Here is a 15,576-nt window from a genome sequence, read left to right as displayed (position 1 = left end):
CTTGGAGTAATGTCATTTGTCAATAAAAACCATGAACCTATTATACTATATTTCTATGATAAAAAACTGCGGTAGAATGACAACCTACAATGTCACGATCGTAATCGCCTCTGATTGGTGAAGGCTCGCTCACTATTGGCTGCAATGCATTGTTGCAACAAGAATAGCATTTGAGCCAATAAATACAAACCATGGACATTTCGTTTGAGATTTTGACATCTAACTGTTTTATTTACTGTAAAAATTTTAGCGCAACAAAAAAAGGCTAGCTTTGTTTTATTGTAATGTTTTCATTTAAAAAAAAAAGTGCAACTTATTTTTTTTTCTCTCTTTTGTCTGACTTTACAAAGATTAGCCAATGTCAAGTTTGTTTTGTAACAAGTTAGTTAAATTATACAAGTATGGATCCCGTCTGTGCCGGCGCTCGCCGACATACGCACGGCTGACGGCACCCCCTTAGGGCGCTTTCCAGCAGAGATGTGCTACCTAAGCACATCTCTGCTTTCCAGTCAGTTTTAACAAAAAAAAAAAAAAACACTCCAAAAAGGCAGAGCACGCCCGCCAGCTAACACCAACACAGACGAAGTCCAATTAGTGCAACTTAAATTATATTTACGTATTTTCATTGACATTTTTACTAATCTATGATCTGACAATAGAGATCATTCATCCAAGAAAGTGGTGTCAGCAGAGATGTGCTGTTTAGGTAGCATGTCTCTGGGTGTCAGTCACAGGTGTCAGTTGTCAAAGTATTGGCATTTGTATTGTCAAATTTGTTTTTAATTTGTGGTCAAAATGGCGTTTAGCTTTCCAGCGTTCGCGTATATTATAGCGCTAATTGTTGATGCTTTTCTAATATTTTTCTCAATATTTCACGTGATAGCGTTCGATGAACTCAAGACCGATTATAAAAACCCAATAGACCAGTGCAACAGCCTCAATCCTGTAAGTATTTAAAGTCTTAATGTAGCGGTTGTAACTTGCTTGAACTAACCTATTTTTTCCCGTTACAGTTGGTCTTACCGGAATATTTGCTGCATGTAATTGTAAACATACTGTTCCTGTTGTCGGGAGAATGGTTCTCACTGTTGATAAACGTTCCTTTGATCTTATACCACATTCACAGGTTAGAGGTTATGTTATTATGAATATTGTGAGTAATAGCGCAGTAGATTTGCATCAACGCTGATTCATTCTAAATTTTTTGAGATCTCTGCACTTTTTTTCTTCTTTATGTAATTATTGCAGATGTTACATCTACTGTTAAACCCAATTATCACTATACACTTACAACAAAAATTTCATAGTGATACTTAAAATTTTTGTCAAAAAAAAGAGTATAGTTCACTAAAATCGAATTTGGGACCTTCTCTTAGGCTAAGACCTAAGGCTAAAATGCACATTGCTGCATTCATTAAACACGCTTCAACCTAGACCTCATCATTGCTTCTTATTAAGCGTGATTGTCATCAACTACCTATCTGGTATTTATATAATCTGAATCTTTCATCAGTAAGATACAGGCTTCTGGTTTAGGGGCCAGGACCCCATGAAAGGGATTTTGTGTAATTAAGTTATGATTATAAACTTATCATATCCATAATGACTTATTCAGATTTATTCCTTGAACATAATAATTATAACTTATTGTTACAGATACAGAAACAGGCCAGTAATGTCAGGGCCAGGCCTGTATGATCCCACAAGTATTATGAATGCGGATGTGTTGACAGTGTGTCAAAGGGAAGGGTGGATCAAATTAGCATTCTATTTGCTCTCCTTCTTCTTATATCTTTATGGGTAAGCCTTTTATGTCCTATAATCTCTACATAGTATAAAACAAAGTTGTTTCCCGCTTTCTGTCTATATTATATGCTTCAATCTATTAAACTACACAACAGATTTTAATACAGTTTTCACCAATAGATAATGTGATTCAAGAGGAAGGCTTACATATATGTTTAGTTTAAAATTGTTTTGTGTTGTTTGTTGAAATGGCAATAATTGTTCATGATGTCAAGAAATCAAGTTGACGGACAACTTTCATTTAAAATGCTGTCTTATTCTCTTGAATAATATATCAAAATAACCACTCACAAAACACTTAACACACTCACTCCACTTGTATCTACATTGCACCCATGTAAAGTCAGGGTGGGTCTCTTATATTATATATATAAAAATGTTTGTGTGTTAGATCTCAATGAACCAATAAGATGAGCAGTGATCTGTGGTGGGTTCGCTACTTGTTCTATAAAAATAGAACAAAATGATCAACTTACTGAACTGCTCAACTATCATTGTCTGACTTCTGACACCTTTGGTCACTAAAATACTCGCCACTCGAGTAAATTATCAACCTAGTCCGAACTAGGCATAATTGCTGAGTCTACAAACTAAGATTTTGCATGAAGATTTTTCTCTTAGACAGCTATGAAATATAGCCATGGAATTCTGCTTGAATTATACTGGGGCAAATTAATTATTTACACTTGTGAAGTGTATTACTGAAATGTGTTTAATCACTTTAAGCATGGTGTAAAAACTTTTTCAGAGAAACAAAGAACCTTAGACAGTTCCAGTACCTATCTTGAACATACATTGATAATTAATATAAATAGTAATAGCAATCTTATCTATCATACACATCTTATGTGAATTATTGTGATTGTATTTGTCTAAGCGAAGATAATAAAAACTTGTGAAAATAAAAAGCTGTGATCTGCCATATCACACTATCACACTAATATTATAAAGGCGAAAGTTTGTATGTGTGTGTGTGTGTGTGTATGTTTGTTGTTACTCCTTCACGCAAAAACTACTGGACGGATTTGGCTGAAATTCGGAATGGAGATAGATAATATCCTGGATTAGCACATAGACTACTTTTTATCCCGGAAAACCAAAGAGTTCCCACGGGATTTCGAAAAACCTAAATCCACGCGGACGAAGTCGCGGGCATCAGCCAGTAATTTATAAATGTTAATTATGATCAAAACTCAAAATCACCAAATACACAATAATCGAGCATAATATACTCGACAATATGATCAATATCTGCAATGATATATGATTGTATTCTCGGGTCTGGCAAATGATAACCCTACCTGAAATAAAAATATTTTATTTTCCAATTGTTTACAGGGGCAAGAGCTATAATGTCTAGTTACACACTTTTTTCTTTTTCAGAATGATCGTGGTGTTGATAGCAGTCTAATGAAGAAGAGAAGAGAGTTCCCAAATTCCATGAAATCATTATTTATTTATTGTTAGAATCCCCTAAGGAGAGCCATGTTCAAACAAGTGCTTGTTGTTGTGTGGATATGAATAATGTCTAACTTGTGAAGTATTTTGATTATAAAATTCTTAATTTTTAATAAGCTTTTTTCTGAATTAAATCATAGTAAGTAAATTAAGTGGTTGGATGAGAAAGTTGGAAGACCGTGTGTGCCGTGTGGTGGCATGATTTTCGGCAGGCCTATAATGGCAAGCAATGGATGCAAACAGGCTGATTGATTGGTTGATTGAAGTAAAATAAATTGATAAAAGTCCAAAAATGCTCAATCGATAGAAACCTACTGCTGCCGCTATCTATACAGAGGCATAATGGAACAATAAAAAAATGTTTTTCAGGATACATTCCAGAAAAAAATTGGTGTACCCCTGGAGGGGTAAGGTAAAGGTATCTCGTTAAAAATAAATTTTAAAAACACTTAGGTTTCCTGTAACCCGGTGCGGACGAGCGCGGGTGTGCGGGGCGTCCCCCCGCCTCATACCTTGATTGCCATCTCAACCTGTCGCGGACTATATGTTCGGAGTTCTGACTTCTGACATGCACTTGACTACTTTTATTTAGATCTAACTACTTGCAGCCCCTTATATTCAAGGCTGATAATTTTAATGTGATTTTCTTAGTTAATGAGGCATGAAACTTGGATGAATTAAACACATGAAAGTTCAGAAATGTGAACACGATCTCTTCTAATGAATTAATGATGTAGATAATAATGATTTGTATAAATTCTGCCGTATCATCGTAATTAGGTATATTACAATGATAAGACGTCATCAATCAGTTCATGGAACGTCTGTTTTAATCCATACTTCTATCGGTACTATCTATATAGTTCAGTATAGAATATAAATTAATATTGTGAAGAGAAAAGGTTTGTTTGTTTGTAGTCGATAAACGCTGAAACTATTGTACAGATTTTATTAATTATTTATTTATTAGATCCAGATCCAGATTATCCAAGTGTAACGTAATCTATGTAAGTATTACCTAAATAAAATTATTTTAAAATAAGCCTAGATTAAACACCCGAGCAAAGCCGGGCGGATCAGCTAGTGATAGATAATCGTTCATTTAGATTTTAGATAAGTAATTGAAATTCGTTGTCAAGATAACGACTCGAATAAAACTATATCTGAAAATAACACTTGTATACCTAGTACTATGTACGTATAGGTAAATAGCATTGAACATAAAGACAGTTTCCGACTTGTTGCCGGGAAGACCGCTCGATATGCGTGTCGCTTTTACAATATACTGTGCGATCTTCGCGTTTTCAAATTATGTACACAGTGCTCGAATACTCGGACTTTTCCCACACTCGGGTAAAAGTCATCACATGGTCTACGAGCCGCTCCTACGAAGACTAGCAGAGAGGGGCCACCATGTCACAGTTGGCTCATTTTTTCCGCTCAAAGATCCACCGGCTAACTACCAGGATATTAGCTTTGAGGGTATAGCGGATGTGGGCTTCGGAAACTTAGATTTGAATTGGTATACGTATAACAGCAGTGTACTTTACAAGATACCAATAATAGAAAACATGATACAAATACTCGATGATCTTGATATGTTAGCTGACATGGGCCTAGACACGTGCAGCAAATTGATCAACTTACCGTCTTTGAATGAAGCTCTGAAGAAAGAATACGATGTCGTTTTGATGGAAAATTTTAGTAGCGACTGCATATTCGGTTTATTGCATGTGTACCATATAAAAGCTCCCATTGTTGGATTATCGTCGTCTGTTTTGATGCCTTGGTCGGCGGAGCGGTTGGGTGCTAGTGATAACCCAGCTTACGTCCCCATGGAGACAACACCGTTTACTCCGTCGATGACATTTTTGCAACGAATTGTTAATACTTTCTGGAAAGTATACATGAAATTGTGGTTCCGTTATAATGTGCAAGACAAGGAACAGGCTCTAATAGAGGAGCGGTTTGGGATAAAGATTCCTGAATTCGCAAATCTTGGCCGAAATATATCGTTGTTGCTCGTGAACACATTCCACGCGTTGAATGGTGCTACGCCTCTTGTTCCTGGCATCGTGGAGGTGGGAGGCATGCATCTGAATGAAACGAGAAAAGATATCCCTCAGGTATGTTAATGAATATGTACTAATCGATATTAATGAACATTACTTTCATACATGTGAAAAATTGTTGTTGTTGTCTCAACCCATTACTGAAGCTCACAAGTCACTACTGAGCACGGGTCTCCTCTCAGAATGAAAAGGTTCACAACTCTGGTCGAATCGGCAGACTTCACACACCTTTAATAATATTATGGAGAATCCTCAAAAACGCAGGTTTGCTCACGGTGTTTTTTTTTACCGTTAGTACCACAGTTGTAAATCAAGTGATATATTTGAATTGCTTTAAACGCACATATTAGAAGTTAATGAAAGGGTTGTGAATGACTGCTGCCTAATCTAGTCCTATTAACCTACCTATTATAGACCGCGATGGGTTGAAATGCCGATCGGGGAGGGAACGCCACGCACGACAGCATAGCCCCCGCGCTAACCCGGGGCGGGCGAGCACAGGTAAGGTGCGGGTGTGCGAAGCGTCCCCCCACTTCATACCCCGATTGCCATCTCAACCTAATGCGTGTTCGGACTTTTGACATGCACTTGTCATAGTTTTATTTAGATCTAACTACTTGCAGCCCTTTATAATTTTAATGTGATTTTCCTAGTTAATTAGGCTTGAAAGTTCAGGAAATGTGAACAAGATCCCTTGTAATTAATTAATGATGTAGATAATAATGGTTTGTATAAATTCTGCCGTATCATCGTAATTATATTACAATGATAAGACGTCATCAATCGGCTCACGGAACGTCTCTGTTTTAATCCATACTTCTATAGGTATCTATAGTTGGGTTTAGAAAGAATTTAAACTAATATGAAGAGAAAAGATTAGTTTGTTTCTAATCGATACACGATGAAACTATTGAACCGATTTTATTAATTAGAAATACTACTTTATCCAAGAGTAACGTAAGCTATATGTAGGTAGTGGTACCTACCTGTTTAAAATAAAGCTATCACACTATATAATATTATAAAAGCGAAAGTTTGTATGTGTGTGTGTGTGTGTGTGTGTATGTTTGTTACTCCTTCACGCAAAAACTACTGGACGGATTGGGCTAAAATTTAGAATAGAGATAGATTATACTCTGGATTAGCACATAGGCTACTTTTTATCCCGGAAAATCAAAGAGTTCCCACGGGATTTTTAAAAAACTACATCCACGCGAACGAAGTCGCGGGTATCAGCTAGTAGATTATATTTCCCCCTCGGCAAAGCCGGGCATATCAGCTAATGATAGATAATAATTGTTCATTTAGATAAAAAAGAGCTACTGTAATTTGAAATCACTGTCAAGATAACGAGTCCAAGCTGAATCTGAAAATAGCACTTGTATACTTAGTACTAACTACTATGTACGTATGGATATCATTGTACATACAGACAGTTTCCGACTTGCTGCCGGGAAGACCGCTCGACATGCGTGTCGCACTTGCAATATACTGTGCAATCTTCGCGTTTTCAAATTATGTACACAGTGCTCGAATACTCGGACTTTTCCCACACTCGGGTAGAAGTCATCACATGGTCTACGAGCCGCTCCTACGAAGACTAGCAGAGAGGGGCCACCATGTCACAGTTGGCTCATTTTTTCCGCTCAAAGATCCACCGGCTAACTACCAGGATATTAGCTTCGAGGGAATAGCGGATGTGGGTTTGGGAAACTTCGATTTAAATTGGTATAACAGCAGTGTACTTTACAAGATACCAAAAATAGGAAAGTTGATACAAATACTCGATGATCTTAATATGTTAGCTGACATGGGGGTAAACACGTGCAGCAAATTGATCAACTTACCGTCTTTGAATGAAGCTCTGAAGAAGGAATACGATGTCGTTTTGATGGAAAATTTTAGTAGCGACTGCATGTTCGGTTTATTGCATGTGTACGATATAAACGCTCCCATTATTGGATTGTCGTCGTGTGTTATGATGCCTTGGTCGGCGGAGCGATTGGGAGCTAGTGATAATCCAGCTTACGTCCCCGTGGGGACAACACCGTTTACTTCGTCGATGACATTTTTGCAGCGAATGGAGAATACTTTTTGGAGAGTATATGCCAAATTGTGGTTACGTTATAAGGTGCAAGACAGGGAACAGGCTCTTATAGAGCAGCGGTTTGGGAAAAAGATTCCTGAATACGCAAATCTTGGCCGAAATGTATCGTTGTTGCTCGTGAACACATTCCACGCGTTGAATGGTGCTATGCCTCTTGTTCCTGGCATCGTGGAGGTGGGAGGCATGCATCTGAATGAAACGAAAAAAGATATCCCTCAGGTATGTTGACGTCTACTCAATAAATAAACATTACCTTCAAACATTGTTAGAATTGTTATGTTGTTGCCTCGATCAATGGCCGGCCCACTAGTCACTACCTACTGAGCATGGGCATTTATGCAGAATGAGAATGGGATATCCACCACGCTGGCCAAGTGCGGATTTGTAGACTTCATACACTTAGAGAACAATATCGATAACTCTCATGCATGCAGGTTTCCTCGCGATATTTTCTTTCACCGTTCAAGCAGTGATACTTAGTTACATATTTAATTGCGTAAAATTACAACGCACGTCATAACCCTGAGAAGTTAGGGTTGCGTGTCCGGGATTCAAACCCAGAATAGGAGGCCAGTCTTAACCACTACCCTATCACCGTTTCAGAATTGTTATGTTGTAATAATAATAATAAATTATAATATTCCAATACCAAAATTCTGAACAAAAATTCTGTTGAACATTTTTAATTTTCCGGGATGAAAGTAGCCTATGTTCTCCAGGTTTTTAACTATGTTTTTTTTTATTGTATATATTATGCATACTTATATGTTGAATCGCAACATACCGTAAAGGCACAAGAGTCAGGTAAAAAGCCTCTAGGCCTTACTGGTAATTGGTTTATTATTATTGGTGACCAATCGAGCCCAGTCAACCAGAAAGTGAAACCACTGGTTTCTAAGATGTTTCTGAATAAAAAATAACTATCTTAGTCATACATTGACTTTGGAAGCGCCAACTAAGAAGGTAGGTACCATTACCAAAAAAAACTAGGTAGGTAGGTAGGTACTCCACTCAACACTCAAATGATACGTTTCTGTAATTTGATAAATAATTAATTTGTAGATTATTTAAAAAAAATCTTGGTGGAAGATGGCCTAACCGAATTACAGGTCATCTTGTAGGATACGTACCTACCTATAGTAGGTATATTTCCCATAGTTTTGCTTCAAAATTTGGTTTCGTGTCAAGTTATAATTATTGGGTAAATAAGTACCTATGTTTTATCACTCATTTCTTGCAAATTTCGTTTTGTCTAACCCTAAATCTAAACTTGAAAATTAAAAAGTGTATCCACGATCAACTGGGTGACCTACTTTTTTATCTGATAATAATCTTCGCCATAGATAGAAATAGGTAGACACCTGTACCTATGACGGATTGGACTATGTATGTAGGCCTACATTTAGCAGCTAAGAACAATAGGTAAGTTCATTACATGATATAATTTAGATAGCTAGTAGGTACTTTAAAAATAAAAACCGGCCAAGTGCGAATCGCGCCTCGGTCTTTTAGAGTTCCGTACATAATTATGAATAAATAATTTGGAATGAATTACTTATTTTCATTCCCGAGCTACATCGCAACAAACCCTGAAAGATCATTTATTTTGGCCATAGCTTAACTAAAAACTTCTACCTTACTAATTGTTGTTTTCAGTATTTGTTGTTTAAAATATATATTGCATACTCGTACATTTATATTTTATATTAGGGTGTGGTCGTAAAAAAATGTATAGTTGCATTCATGACATCGTAACAAACGTTACATACCTGACTCAATGATACATTCATGAGCAACATAAAGCTTAGTTCAGAATCATACAATATTATGATTAGAATATTATATTATTTTTACAATATTATATTATTATTGAGATGCATAACGATTTCGCGACCCTGGGGTCCCGGTCCTTTAGTAGGCATACGAGGGGCCAAAGCCAACTCGCAGAGACCCCATTAGACATTATATACACTAGTTTTTTTTACGTCAGGTGATACCGCTAAGAATGGTGACACTTATTTTTTTGATTTTGATTTTGAGTTCGCAACTTTTCCCGATATTTGTTTTGCCTTTCTGTATTGGTTATTGGTGCCATCTGAAATATAAATTGCACTCTTCGCACTTTTGTGGTCAAAACGACGATAAAAGTTGGAGGAACTGAATTAATACAAGAGCTATTCTATATAATTAATAATTCAAAAATTATTTTTTTAAAGCAAAATTTTAATTTAATATTTTTTAACTTTCTCAGCCAATCACAGACAAGCAAACCAGAAACTTTTGATGGACACCAAACACGATAAATATAAATAACTGTATGTACTAAGTAGTTCAGGCATAAAGAATCCTACGGTTATCATTAACAGGGCTCTCTCCGTCACTTGCTCCATACAATCGTAGTTCCAATTTCATTTGAATATTAAGCAACCAAAGTCCATGAAATTTTGCAGACATATTTTAGAAACTAATATGTACATCTGTGTCTGTGGTGTTTTAGATTTTTCTAAAAATATGTAGTTTTAAAATTACAGGGGCTCAAAGATTTGTATGTGAATTTTTAAGACCGCGTAACTTCGAAACCGAATATATTAACAGAAATCTGGAAAACCACAGACATAGATATTAGTTTCTAGAATATGTCTGTATGTCATGGACTTTGGTTGCTTAATATTTTCAAATGAAATTGGAACTACGTTTGTATGAAGCGAGTAACGGAGAGACCCTTCTTAAGAAATTAAATTAAGTCAAAATTGAATTTCTAAAGAAGTGTACTCTCCGCCTTACAATCGGTCATGACCGTAACGTTACACATTTCGTTACATATGTTACAATCATGACAGAAAAAAGCGAACGACATAAGCTCAAATCAAAATATCACTCTACAGCGAATAATTACGGACAGAGAAGTAGTTTCATTGTTTTACGCGATAACAAAGCTTTATTAACCTTTATTTTTGAGTTCGAAAGAATGTCCAATACTCACCCTGCAATTCAACATAAGAAAAACAATTTTTGGCGACAATTCTCGCGTCAACACACACTAACAATTTTCCTCCTAACAAACATGGCCGTTTTTATTTTCTGAATGTTGGCGCCTTGTTCAATAGTGTTGCCAATAAATGAAAGGCAAAAGAAACCAAATTATTTATGTAGTATGGCAAAAATAGGCGTTCTAATGTCGTTACATTCAGGACGTTACACACGCACAAAAAATTGGACACATTTTAGAAGTTGAAGAAAATTATGGTTATTGATAAAAGAATGGTAACCTTTTGTAAATACGTTGGAAAAGTAATCAGAACTCGAACCTAACTTACAAACGCAATATTAGGACAAAAGTTTTGTTAACATGACATGTTTTCGATAATAGTGTAGTAGTTGGACAAACTGTTTTTGTATGGAGCAAAAATTTTGCCTATCGGAAAAAAACTAAAATAAATACAAATTTGTAAGGATAGCTGAGATTTCATGGTTTTATCTAAACTACAGAGAGGTTATATTTAGATCAATATGGAACATATATTCGTAACTAAAACAGCACTGATTCTATGACAAAAATAAAACCAGGACAACAAAAAAAAAACTAATGTACATTTTTTTACGACCGAACCCTTAATACTTATTAGAACACCAAAAAATTATTAAGTATATAAATACATTCTTAAATCTTAAATCTATACATTAGTATATATTATGGTACATAATAGACCGTAATTTTATATTCCTAGATAGATCACATGATCACAAAATTGTCTAAAACTGACCATATTTTGACGGTCACCCATTTTTTATTTTTTAAGATAAAAAAAAAACAAAAATCATGTTCGTACTCGGCTCATTGAGTTCTAGACAAAATGAAACCCCACATGCTTGAGTAAGAAAAAAAATCCGGCTTATTTTTCATGTATGGGAGCGAGCCCCCTAAAAAATATTTGTATTGAATTTCTAGTCCAAAACTCGAGTTTGGGTCAATGTTCTACACCAAATAAGTATCATTCCAGGTTTTTTACTCATTTTGTCTAACTACGAGCTGTGACACGCGGACAGACAGACAGACATACAGACAGCAGAGTGACATTAATAGAGCTCCGTTTTACCCTTTGGGTACGGAACTCTAAAAAGTGAGATAATGAAAGCGTGGTAAATGACTGCTGCCCAATGTAGTCCGTCTATTATTAGGTATAGTTTTTCTACCTTGAGCCGTAGAATATATTATAATAGTACGAGCCAAATGTCTAAAAGAATATAGGTACCTATTACCTATTATCTACTCGTAACGTCGCTCTAGATGTGACACCTCGTAACTACCTTCCTCTGTGTCGTAACTGCGATAATTGGTCAAATTGTACCTATGTTTTGAATTATGATGTAAAAAATGTTCATAGCGAGAGCGCAATTTCTAAGTCTAGCTACGAGGGGTCACTAAGAGGGGTTTATGTGATATTGTTATATATATAACACCCAGTTGCGTGCACAGGATTTGTAGACAGGGTAGGCAATCAAAAAATAGGAACTTACTGTGTGGCAACTCGTATCGAAAATCAGCATTGAGCTATTACCTAGGGTAAACAGTGCTTTTATGCTTCTATGATCTGCACGCCACTGTGTGTGACGCCCTCTGACAGCACTATGGACCGACGATATAAAGAGGCTGGCGGGAAGTGGCTGGATGAGGAAGGCTGAGGACCGGGTGTGGTGGCGCTCTTTAGGTGCAAGAGTGGATGTCCACAGGCCAAAAGTAGCCTATGGTCTCCAGGTTTTTAAATATGTACCTATATCTTTTGTTGTATATATTATGCATGTATGTTAAATCGCAAGATATCGTAAAGGCACAGGAGTTAGGTAAAAATTTGCCTTTAGGATACGTAGATCTAACTATATTATTTAAAACAATCTTGGTGAAAGATGGCCTAGTCGAATTACAGGTCATCTTGTAGGATACCGCGTACCTATAGTAAAGTATCTTTCCCATAGTTTTGCTTCAAAATTTAGTTTCGTGGTATATAGGATTAACTGATATCGTCAAGTTATGATAATTATTATTATTGGGTAAATAGGTAGGTAACCTACCTATATTTTATCACTCATTTCTTGCAAATGTCGTTTTGTCTAAACCAATCTAAACTTGAAAGTTAAGAAATGTATCCACGATTAACTGGGTGGCCTACTTTTTTATCTGATACTACATAATATATGCCAGCCTCGTCGTTACAAACTAAATTAAAATCAAACTATTATTATTTATTACTATTATACAGTCGGATAAAAAAACGTACCTTGCAAATAAAATTTACAATCAATTGAATGCCAAAATATTTCGCACATTGAATTTCACTTCGTGATCCAAAAGTTAGCACGTTTTTACGAGAGTTTTTGTGATTGTAGATAGTAAAGTAAAAGGAGGTTAGCACTCATAGCTGACCAACAATAAAACAATCAATGTTTCTATTTGACAAATCAAAAAGTAACAAAAGAATAGGTACTTAAATACCTACATTTTATGAAGCATAGATAATTCAGTTAATAATACCAGAGTGGAAGTAGGATTTCTAATTGATGAAATGGATTTTGATTTCAACCTCAAGTTGTTATAGGTCTACATATAGACCAAAAATATATTTTAATAACGTGGTAAAAATAATATTGGATAGTAGCTAATTAGGCTAAGTATAGATATTTCATTTTATATTGTATCAATTGTATCAGTAGCTATATATTTTCCTGTTGACCATAATACAAAATGAAATAATCAACATCACGATCAACCTATCGCCGGCCCATTACAAAGCACGGTCCCCTCTCAGATTAACACATTGCCTGCCACTGACACTTATATGTGTTTTCAATTTATCTCCCAGTGCCCCTAATCGCGCATAAGTGCCAATACATTTTTAAAAAGAATTTAGCCCATAGTCCGTCACGCTGGCCCAGTACGGATTAGCAGGCTTCACGCACCGTTGAGAACATTTTAAAGCACTCTCAGGCATGCAAATTTCCTTTCGATTCCTTTGCTGTTAAAGCAAGTGATATTTAAGTAATTGCTAAAAACGCACATAACTCCGAAAAGTAACAGGTGCGGCACTTGTTATTGCTTTGCTTTTTATTGAAAATCAACGTTAACCTACTTATAGGTAGCTGTATCGCAAGAATTGCATAATTATTTTGTTTATGAAAGTTGTAACCTATGCCTAATAGGAAATTGCAGCAGAATGATTAGTAGTTATCTGTCTGCGGTCGGCAAGTGCCGTTTGCCGGAACGTTGTAAGGGAACTCGAGTGTACGTACAGTGTAAGCTAACGTCTCCTCAGACAACACATGCACTACTCTTATCACGCCTGACGGTCATGTAACTGATTCTGAAAATAGCGTCCGTATTAGCACAGCCATCGGCATCGTATGACGTATCGGTGCACTGTCCAGTGGAAGTCGCCAGTGTTCCACACGACTCGGCGTAGGGAACGCGCGAAATGCGTCCCGCGTACGTATATTGTGCCGCGATTCTCGCGCTTTCCAGCTACGAGTATGTGCACGGTGCTAGAATTCTCGGACTTTTCCCGCACACGGGCAAAAGTCACCAGATGGTCTTCGAACCGCTATTGCAGAAGCTAGCGGAGAGAGGCCATCATGTCACCGTCGCTTCCTTCTTCCCGCTCAAAAACCCTCCAGCCAACTACACCGACATCAGCTTCGAAGGAATCGCGAACCTTGGAGTGGAGTCTTTCGACTTAAGCTGGTATGAGGATCCGAGCATAATTTTGCGATTGCCGGTAGTTGGACGTATAGTGAAGCAATTGAAGGACTTCCATCCGTTGGCTGAGATGGCGCTGAGCGTGTGCAGCAAAGCCGTCGACTGGCCCCCGTTGACTGAGGCCCTGAATAAAGAGTACGACGTAGTGTTCGTGGAAAACTTTAACAGTGATTGCATGTTGGGTCTTTTACACATACACGGGATAAAGGCGCCGGTAATTGCTTTACTATCAAGCAATTTGATGCCATGGTCCGCTGATCGCATCGGAGTGTCCGATAACCCCTCGTACGTGCCCGTGATCAGCACTGAGTATAGTTCACGCATGACGTTCTATGAGCGAGTGGAGAATACATTTTTGAAAATCTACCACAAGTTGTGGTTCCGCTACTTGGTCCAGGTGAAGGAGCAAGAGATGATAGAGAAGCATTTTGGCAGGAAAATTCCTGACCTGGAGGACATGGGGCGGAATATTTCCCTGATGATGTTGAACACCTACCACGCGTTGAATGGTCCGGCTCCTCTTGTGCCTGGTCTCCTAGAAGTTGGAGGAATGCATTTGGATCTGACTAGGCAAGTTATTCCCCAGGTATGTTATTTGGTACAAAATTGAAAATATCAATAATGAATAAAACCCACTTATTTGCTAATTATAATAATTTTTGCTTGTTTTGTTGTATAGTTTCCTTATAAAAATAAAAATAATTTGTGATTCGTGCTGTGAAATAACATACAGACATGTTAATAGTGATGTAAATAAAGGGCGGTGATGGCGTAACGGGTAGTGTTCATGGAATTCTGACCGGAGTATCGTGATACGCGTGTTCGGTTCTCGGGCGTATCAGCTTATTGTTCTCTTCGGAGAAAATATCGTGAGGAAATCTGCTAATATCTTTTAAATTAAAATCAAATAAACCCCAAAGGAGCTTACTTATTCCATTAGATACATATCTGTAGAGTATATTATGTAGAAAATGTTTATTTAGGTAATTTTGTTATATTCCACCAGATAACGCCCACGATTTCGTCCACGTGGATATAGGTTTTTGAAAATCTCGTAGGAACTCTTTGATCTTCCGGGATAAAAAGAATCCTATTTATGTCTCGAGAATGGCTCTGTATCAAATAGACGATGTCGTGACTCTGCCCGCGTGGATTTAGGTTTTATAAAAATCCCGTGGGAACTCTTTAGTTTTCTGGGACAAAAAGTAGCTTGAGTGCATCCCTTGTCCATCCGTACCCGTCAAAATCGTTTAAACAGATGGGCAATGAAAAGTCAGAAGTTAGACAGACACTATGGCAAGATGGATTTTACGCAATAGTTTGATCTATTGAATTATTCTAGCTAAGTAAATACTGAAAATGATAAGGACGCTCTTAATAGTCGG

General features: G+C 37.0%; 1 protein-coding gene across 1 annotated transcript in view; it reads left to right on the top strand.

Moving 5' to 3' along the window:
• The first annotated feature begins 733 nt into the window (after positions 1 to 733).
• Positions 734 to 15,576, top strand: part of LOC123869702 (UDP-glycosyltransferase UGT5-like) — a 28,875-nt gene continuing 14,032 nt past the window's right edge. Inside the window, exons 1-5 of the mRNA XM_045912692.1 lie at positions 734 to 945; positions 1,014 to 1,126; positions 1,657 to 1,800; positions 3,190 to 3,211; positions 4,491 to 5,390. Coding sequence (XP_045768648.1) covers positions 796 to 945; positions 1,014 to 1,126; positions 1,657 to 1,800; positions 3,190 to 3,211; positions 4,491 to 5,390 — 1,329 coding nt within the window. The 5' untranslated portion in view covers positions 734 to 795. The remainder of the gene's footprint in view (positions 946 to 1,013; positions 1,127 to 1,656; positions 1,801 to 3,189; positions 3,212 to 4,490; positions 5,391 to 15,576) is intronic.

The sequence above is a fragment of the Maniola jurtina genome, chromosome 11 (genome assembly GCF_905333055.1).
Source record: "Maniola jurtina chromosome 11, ilManJurt1.1, whole genome shotgun sequence".
Taxonomy (NCBI): domain Eukaryota; kingdom Metazoa; phylum Arthropoda; class Insecta; order Lepidoptera; family Nymphalidae; genus Maniola; species Maniola jurtina.
Note: the sequence above shows the minus strand (reverse complement) of the source record. Positions and strands in the feature narration are given on the sequence as shown.